The 8,915-nt window shown below is 51.9% G+C and overlaps 3 protein-coding genes across 3 annotated transcripts; 2 read left to right on the forward strand and 1 right to left on the reverse strand.

Moving 5' to 3' along the window:
• Nucleotides 1-1,132: 1,132 nt before the first annotated feature.
• Nucleotides 1,133-2,953, reverse strand: EXO70 (GTP-Rho binding exocyst subunit; the record flags this gene model as incomplete). Its single annotated transcript, XM_018857242.1, has 1 exon — nt 1,133-2,953. The coding sequence occupies one exon, from the start codon at nt 2,951-2,953 to the stop codon at nt 1,133-1,135; it is 1,821 nt and encodes a 606-aa protein (XP_018712288.1).
• Nucleotides 2,954-4,435: 1,482 nt separating this feature from the next.
• On the forward strand, nt 4,436-7,084 carry LIG1 (tRNA ligase). The gene has a single exon (XM_018855719.1). It carries the CDS (start codon nt 4,574-4,576, stop codon nt 6,686-6,688), a length of 2,115 nt encoding a protein of 704 aa, XP_018712289.1. The 5' UTR covers nt 4,436-4,573; the 3' UTR covers nt 6,689-7,084.
• On the forward strand, nt 6,794-7,736 carry METBIDRAFT_229062 (uncharacterized protein; the record flags this gene model as incomplete). The annotated part of the gene is made up of 1 exon (XM_018855218.1): nt 6,794-7,736. One exon carries the CDS (start codon nt 6,794-6,796, stop codon nt 7,421-7,423), a length of 630 nt encoding a protein of 209 aa, XP_018712290.1. The 3' UTR covers nt 7,424-7,736.
• Nucleotides 7,737-8,915: the final 1,179 nt, after the last annotated feature.

The raw sequence follows: 8,915 nt of genomic DNA on the forward strand, positions 1-8,915 counted from the left end.
GGGGGGGGGGCTGGACATGGACTAGGTTTTGTATGAGTCCTATTTTTGGCCTGAAACGCTTGCCGGGCATGCCGCATGTGAAGTATGGCATAAGACGTCAAGACGTCAAAGTATAAGAAATGCCAAGACTTTTCTGAGGCGCGTATGCAGGCCGCCAAGAAATGTCTTGGCACTCCCTCTCCGTGCCAAGCACTTCTTCATATGTGGCCCCTATTCAGATTGCCCTGGTCAGGTGATTCAGCGAGCTTCGAAATGTTTGTGTCGTGTTCATTATTGCTACAGTCATGATTTTGTCCAGCTCTGTGCCTGGGACTGTGCTGTCCCCATACACACGTTTAGAAGAATGTCACGTGATCATGCGCTTCCGGAACCCACTTCCCGCGCTGGATTGCATTCGCGGCGTGCGCAACCGTGACCTGGATGCTGACACAAGCGTTTGCACATGCACACCCTGACAGCACCAGTGCGATGACACGTCGATACACCTCCACTTTTTTAGGGAGCGCACCCGGCATTTTCGGGCAGCATGGCCGAGCCCCACAAGTAAGAAAATTTTCCCGGTACATCACTCCCTTGTCGAATCACCATATACGAACCCAACGAGTTACGAACAAAAAATGCATGGCATTTGCACACAGTTCTCTTTTTCTTTTTTTTTTTCAATTGGATTACGCAGTTTTCTCCCGTTTGCCCAAACGCATGTGATTTGCCCCCACACGCCAGATGTTATGGCGGCTAGTCTAGGCTGGAAGGAGTTCAGAGGACCCGCTGGCTGATGTGTAGATCTGAACCTCACAGGATTGTTTTGGAAGCTCGCGCGCTTCAGCTAAAAATTAAGTTTGCGCGCCCCAGTCTAATTTGCAGGATTTCATGAGGTGAGCGTGGATGGGAAAGCATATTGTGTGATATGTGTCTCGACGTTGTGCCACTTTGAAGCGAACTCAATACCGATTTCCATTCTCACACATCCTTCAGACAGGCTTCTTCTCTCTTATCGATCGTAAGTTTTCGTATAACAGAGATGACAAGTCACACCGCAAGTTTCGCGCGTGAGGTCCGACTCCGCAGAAAGACTTCACCTAATTGTCCACGAGCCCAACCTCTGTCCAAATACGACCCACCCACTTGTCGTCTATAATCGCTCATTCAAGAGTCTTTCAAACTGCATCTTATCGTACTTGATATATTTCGCCCGATTTTTCGTAAACTCACCGGTGCCGTATTTGTCATATAGTTTGTTGTAGGCGTTGATGATCAACTTTTTGATTTCGCTGCTCAAGTACGAACGCAACTCCTTCTCCTGGACCTGGAATTTTTCGTATTGCTTGAGCGCCTCCTCGAAGGACTCGTTGAAGTTGCGGAAAAGATCTTTGATTTGCTCTTTTTCCTTGGTGCTGTTCTGCCCGCCATGTAGAGCATTGGTAGTTGTGATCTGGGTCATGTCCCGGATGATGATGTAGGAAGCATGGCTCCAGTCATCGAGGAAAACCTTCAAAAACCGGTTTTTTAGACGTTGCAATCTCTCCATCCCAATGGGGCCCAACTTCAGGAAAAGCGGCTCCAGGCGATTGACAATCGTCTCGATCATGACCACGTTCCTCACGAGCATGAACCCCTGCGACAGCTTCCGCAAACTGGTTTCGCTGGCTTGCTCCTTCAAGCCGATCTCAATGTTGACCATCAATTCATCGATCAAATCCAGCAAGAACGACGAGACCAAGAACGCGGCGTGGTCTTTGGCCTGAGCCTCGGCACCCTGCACCACGGAAGTATAGACGGCAATGAAACGAAGCGGGGGCTTCACGTCGAGCCAGCTTCCCAACTTCTTGTTTTTCATGAGCGTGAAGAGCGAGCCATATTCGCTGATCCGACGGACTTTGGAAATCACCTCCACGACCACCTCAGGAATGCTGTGCTCGTTGAGGCGATCGATCTGCAACACACGTGCCTCGACGTACCTGGCCCATTCGGCAAATAAACCCTGGCATTTCGCAAGCAAGGCCTGAAGCTCGCGTGATGTGGCCGGGGAATCCTCGAAGCCAAACTTGTGCACGTGTAGCTCTGCGTTCAAGGTGTCCAATTGGTCGATGACATCCAACATCACCAAGTCCTGGCCCACAAGGCCTTGGGCGGCTAGCTGTGAGTTGTATGCGGAAAGCACCGAGCAGAACCGCAGCTCCATATATCCCGTGACAATGTTGGCCGGGACCGGAGAGCCCAGAACATTGAGCTGGTCGCACACGGCCCGCAACCCCGCCACACACACAAGGATTTCAGTAGCCAAACCGGTGATTCCCGAGGAGCCCCTTTCATAGGGCGCGTTCGGAGACCGTTTTTGTATGGAGCACGCGGCCTCAAGCGGGGCCAAGTGCAGGGTCATGAGCAGACCCATGCTCCGCTCCAAGGTCTCGTGGGCAGTCCGTAAGTTGGCCAGTTTCGCGAAAGACGCCAAGATTCCGACGGCGTCGGCTATGCTTGGCACAACGCCGGCCCTGAGATCGATCTTGCTGAGAAGATTGGCAAAGTACGACACGATGGAGATCTCTGCCTTGTCGACGGTGTTGGCAAAGCCGATCACCACGCCGTCAAAGTCGCGGATCTTTTGCTTCATTTCCCGAGCAAGCGCCTTGGACAGCTCCAAGCAAAGGAGGTATTTGGCAACGCCCACGGCGTCGATGGATGACGCCAAAATCTGCTGGGCATCCGCCGCACGCACAGAGTACTTCGAGACATCCTCGAGCAACACGAGCCCCTCTTCGATGGAGCTTTTTTTCTTGTTGAGCGCATTGATTTCTGCAAACACGGGCCTGATGCTGCGGGACGCCGTCAGCGTTTTGGAGGTGATCGTCAAAAGGGAGCTGTTGATGCTGGAAAATAGTTCTTTGGTCCGGGATAGGTGCTGCGAGAGCACGGCCACGTCTGCCTCGTCCACATCAACATCGAGATTTAGCATTTCCACGGCTTGAGAATTGGAGGAGAAACGTACTTGGTTTGTTCCCGCGGATGCTTGTTCGAGCCGGTGGCCAGAAATGGAGATTAGTATGTATGTGCGTTCGAAGTCCAGGAGTGCATACGTGCGCCGGATTCTTATCCTGGTATGGGGCCCGATTCAATGAACGGGGGAACGGACGGGTAGACAAGGATGAGGCCGAGAAGCACTGGTTTTCTCAAGTGCCATTTGAAATGGCAAAAAAATTTAAGTCATAATAAGCGTTGAGACATGGCCTTGTCGATGAGAGCAAGAGGTCTTCTATTAGCTCGTGGTCACTCTGCCACGCCCACCCAGAAAACACCTCATTGATCCTAGAGCTAGATTGAATTCAGAGATAAATGAATAAACAAATATGTTAAATATACAGAAGAATTGGGTTCCGAGCTATATAGATTCCAAGAAAAGATTTGGGCTCTTTTGTTTGAGAGTGGGCAATGTTTTGGGTTCGCCTGAAGATGGCTAGCGTCTGAGGTTCGGCCTGCAATGCATTTGGCTTACGACAGAAAATGAGGACGCATGATCGTTTTCATGCCAGCCCGCCATTTCCGGCTCTTTTTTTAAAAAGCCAGAAAGAACATGGGCTTTCCTCATCTTCTGCATCGTCCGAACGGTTGCCAGTTAATTAGTGCGCGACGAACCGGCTACTATGTTGCAATGTACCAAGCGTCCAGACAGAAAATTCCGCCGTATTAGTAAACCCCGCTGTATTGAAAACAGCGCAATTTTCGACTAGACTCTTGAGTTTTGCTTGCTCGCGTCTCTGGGGTATTTCCGCAGCCCCCTCCGCCAAATCAGCCGAATTTTCAGCATGTAGTCCGAAATTGGAAGACCGGTCTGGCTCCGTCTATTCCGCGGTAGTCGATGCGCATCGGGCAGAATCATCTGTGCTTTGCTTCCATCAACAAGTGGGCCGGTCTTGTACTAAATCTTCGTGTATCTGTTCTCCACACAATCAGAACTTCTCCACGGCTGTCTGGAACGATAAGAACTTCCTCTGTCACCCAAAACAAAAAAGTCCTGCCAACTCGGACTCATTTCATCGAGCCTGCCTTGAAATATAGAAGACCAATCGATTGATCGCAGAACTTCAAGATGCCAATCGCCCCAGAAAATCCTGGAAATGAAGCCACCGTCCCCTCAAGTGTAGATGATTGCCGTGGGTTTCTGGCAGTATCCTTTCCGGATCTCATGGACAAGTTGAACGCCATGTCTTCCCAGTCCAGAAAAAAAGACGGAAGCGTCGCTGAGGGAACCATGAAAAGAGCCGTCACAAAGACCGAGTGTCTAGTGGCCACCTCCCAGGGCCAGCTTTTTATCGATAGCTGGAAATTCCCTGAGTACCACTACCTCAAATACGCGCACAGACTACCCTGCAAGGCCCGTGGTTTGTTCACGAGCAAAGATCGGATTATTGCCCGCGGCTACGACAAGTTTTTCAATGTAAACGAGGCTGATATTGTGAGCGACCGCAGACTCAGAGAAGAGTGCAGCGGGCCGTTTGTGGCGTCTACGAAGGAGAACGGGTGCATCATTTTCTTTGCTGGGTTGGAGGACTCCACGCTTGTCGTGTGCTCCAAAAACATGACGGGAGATCTCGACACGGAAACGTACAAATCCCAGGGCAAGCATTACAAAAAGGGAATCGAGGCTATCCACAAGCAATTGGCTGCCATTGGCAAGACGCCGGAGGAGCTCGCCCGAGTGTTATACGAGCAGAAGGTCACTGCGGTGGCCGAATTATGCGACGACGAATTCGAAGAGCACATTTTAGAATACCCGCACAAGATTGCAGGGCTCTACCTCCACGGACTCAACCACAACGAGATCAACTTCTCCACTGCGGCCATGGACCGTGTGTCCGAGTTTGGCAAGACGTGGGGTTTCAGAGAGGTGGAGTACACGTCCTATGCCACGTACGATGAGCTCATGGACTTTATCAAGAGCGTGGATCAAGTGGGCACTTATAACGGCCGTGAGTTGGAGGGCTTTGTAGTCAGATGCAAACGGAAGATGGCAGACCTGTCTACGTGGGACGACTACTTCTTCAAGTACAAGTATGATCAACCCTACGCATTGTACCGGCAATTGCGTGAGGCAACTCTCAAATTCTACCCGAAAGACTACACCAGGCCGCTCGCCGACATCAGGTCCATGTACCCGAAATTCCGGAAGATCACTTTTGCATACTTGCAGTTTGCGGGCGAGTATTTCCAGAAGTATCCCGAACGAAGAGAGGAGTTCGAAGCCAATATCGGGGTCATCAAGCTCCGCAAGTTGTTTGTGGAAGACCTTTTGGCAGACCAACCCACAGGGATCAAACCACACCAAATGGAGGCCAACGAGAAGATCGCGGCCAAATTTGACCGCTTGATCTCCACCACAGAAACCGTTTACTGCGTGGTGACCATGGCCGCGCCCGGGTGTGGAAAGACAACGACTTGTATGACCTTGGCCAACATGTGCGCCGACTGGGAGCACGTGCAAAACGACGATTTCACCTCGGGCCAGAACGTGACCGACAAGGTCTTGGAGCTCTTGGGCTCGAAGAAATTGGTGTTTTTCGACCGGATGAACTACCGAGAAAACTACCGCAAGGAGTTCTTCACCAAGATCTTCCTGAAGCAGGACGGGTACATCATGCCTAACGTGGGGATCAAGTTTATCGGCGTGAACTTCTTGAACTACGAGTCGCCGCAAAGCAAGTACAAGCTTCTTGAAGAACGCGTCTTTGCGAGAGGCGACAACCATCAGTCCATAGCAGCAAAATCCTCCCCTACCGCTGCTCGTTCGGTGTTGCTAGACACGCTCAAGAAATATCAGCCGCCTAAATTAAAGGAAGACGAGGAAGACTTGGCTTTGCTTCCCCGCGTCGTGGAGGGCCTGCGTCTAGACAGATCAGACAGCGAGCTTTCCCTTTTGATCAATTTGGATGTCGAGGGAGAAGACTCGTCGTTGAAGAATGCCCGGATCATCTACGACGAACTCACACGGGCTTACCCTGATCTCAGAGTCAAAGACTTCTCCGAGGACGAGTGGCAGAGTGCTTTCGCAGCAGCCAAGAGTTACCAGCCCAAAACAAGAAAACGTGTGAGTGCGCCCTCGAGAACCGCAATCTACTATGGAATAGATGTTGATCACGACAGCGTCGTGGCGCACTTGGACAGGGTGCTTGCCGACAATGCCACTTGGCTAGCAATAAAGCAGAACGGGCGAGTCCAGCCCGAGTTCCATGTCACGCTTGCCCATATGCAAGCCGTCCGCAACAACAAGGCCAAGTACCAGAGCACGTGGCAAGACTTGGGCAGACTCTTCTCGAAAAACGTGTACCGCAAAAGCGCCGCTCCAGGCACCCGGGTGCCGGTGCCCATCTACACAGATATGCGCCTCGAGAAAATCGTGGTGTTCGAGAAGACGTTGGTTGCGTTGAAAGTGGCTGTTCCCAGTCTCTACAGGATGAAGGAAGACGGGGCAAAAGTGGGCCACGAGGCAGCGCCCATCACCAACTCGTACCTCCATATCACCGTCGGCACCGTGGACCAGTCGATTGCGCCCAAAATGTCCAATGTGCACCTTGCTGCTTTGTACGAAAAAGGAGAAGTGTGTGACGGGCACCACCAGCTCCTCAACAATGCAGCGGACGTCTTCAGCTGGGACCACGACATGGAAAAGCAACAGGGCTTCATCTACTTCGACTGATCGCCATGGCAGCGGTCCTGCAGGTACGGGGCGCATCGGGCACCGGCCGGTAGAGCGATGGAAGAACATGGCGGGGTGCCCTCGGGCCATCGAAAACAGGCGCACATGACCAAGATTCTCTTTGTGCCCATCTCCATCGTGGGGTGTGGCAAGTCCACTGTTTTCCGGACGTTGCGGCTGTTGTACCCGGGGCTCGTGCACATTGAAAACGACAGGTCCGAGTCCAAAGCGGCCTTCTACGGCGAGATCGCCTCTGCCTTGAGCGACCCTTCCGTGGATGCTGTCTTGCTAGACCGAAACAACCATTTGCACATGCACCGCAAGGACATTGTGGAGAACTTCAAGGGGGAAAACGTCACACTCGTGGCTCTCCTCTTCGTACCCAAAGGCACCCTGGCCCAGCAGATGCGTGGGCATGTGCTAGGCCGGATAGCGCTGCGCGGCGACAACCATCCGCAGGTCAAAAGCAAGAGTGATTTCGGCAAGGCCAAGATGATTGTGAACTCGTTCGTCAGGAACTTTGCGCCATACGACGCGGAGGACCCGGTGGATGGTCAGTTTGACTACGTGGTGGAAATGGACGGCAGCCGGGAGTCCTCGGAGGAAAACGTCCGGCGCATCGTGAGGTTTTGCAATGGCGTGGGGTTGCCGGGCGGCGTGTCTGTGCCCGAGCGATCCGCCGCCGAGACCAGACAAGAGCTCTTGCGGTCGCTCGCATACAAAGTCGATGAGTAAGTGGGGACGCGAGTCGGGTGCTGGGGCCTACTGTGGGGGGCACACTGCAACCTGCTAGAGAAGGGCTTGATGAAGAAACGTACTTATTGGTCACGGAAGACGGACGGAGGGGGACAGACTAGGAAGACTAGGACAGACAACGAAGGATAATGAAGGATAATGAAGGATAATGAAGGATAATGAAGGACAATGAAGGACAACGAAGGACAACGAAGGACTAAGACAGACAGCGAAGGACAACAAAAGACAACAGAGACTAGGACAGACAACGCAGACTAGAATGGACAACGACACGTAAACGAGGTGTCGTTCCGAAATCCGTATCCGAGTCTAACGTCAGGGTGAAGAGGACACCCCGCCATGGAATCACGCTGGGTTCCAAGCACTCCCGCAGACAATTGGGAAGTCGGAGCTCCAAGTTTGTTGTACCCGAATCGGATGGCAGATTGCACATAGTCGTACCACCATGCTTCACTGGGCACGACGGAGTAGCCCACGCAGTGCGCGGTATCATTTACAAGGCAGTCATGGTACTGCGAAAAAACCATCAACAGGCCACTCCCCCATTCCCGAAGACAGGCCATGCAACAGTCCATCAGAACAACCCGAAAACCACTTCATCAAACACCGCCCGCCGCGAACAGCTACAAACCAACTATAAACCGCCCACTGGATATAGCCACAAATAAAAAAAACAAATAAAAAAAACAAATAAAAAAAACAAATAAAAAAAACAAATAAAAAAAACAAATAGAAAGCCACAGATAAAAAAGAACAATCAAAAACAAATAAAGAAAACAAAAAAAACAAAAACAAATGAAATCCAAAAAATACCCAATCCAAGAAAGCCTAAAAATTGTATGGCTCCCCACACAGAAACGGCCCCGGCGCTGAATTGGGTAGGCCGCGCCACGCCGCCTTTCTCTTCGTATCGGACCCAGGCACCCCGGGCCCAACAAACCACGTGTGTGCACACCCGGGATGGCGGGCGCGGTCCTGCACACAGACCGCGGCCCGAGGGAGCGTGCGGGTCCAATGAACCCTCCACCAAGTAACAACTGCAAAAGTGTGGGGCTGGCTAACATACAATTAGCCGTGATCGTCTTTTTTTTGTGCCAATCTGTGGTGATTCAGACAAATTCTTTTTTCACCGGACCTTATTTATTCCCGCTGGCCATCCCGTGCTCGAGGCCTGCTCCATCGTCTGGCCCATATATTCATCCCAAAGACCCGCCCCAAAAACCACTGCAAGGGGCCCCTAAACAGAGCGCCAAAACAGCCCAAGGCAGCCAGAAACAGCGCCCAAAACTGGTAAGACCGACAAAACCGGCAAAATCGTCGAATCCAGCAAATCCAACAAATCCGGCGAGATTCGCAAACCCGACAAAACTGGCAAACCCGACAAAACTGGCAAACCCGACAAAACTGGCAAACCCGACAAAACTGGCAAACCCGACAAAACTGGCAAACCCGACAAAACTGGCAAACCCGA

The sequence above is a fragment of the Metschnikowia bicuspidata genome (assembly GCF_001664035.1).
Source record: "Metschnikowia bicuspidata var. bicuspidata NRRL YB-4993 chromosome Unknown METBIscaffold_2, whole genome shotgun sequence".
Lineage (NCBI taxonomy): Eukaryota > Fungi > Ascomycota > Pichiomycetes > Serinales > Metschnikowiaceae > Metschnikowia > Metschnikowia bicuspidata.

Excerpts from the sequence above, each read along its gene's own strand:
- LIG1 (XM_018855719.1), top strand. The coding sequence starts at position 4,574 with ATGACGGGAGATCTCGACACGGAAACGTACAAATCCCAGGGCAAGCAT.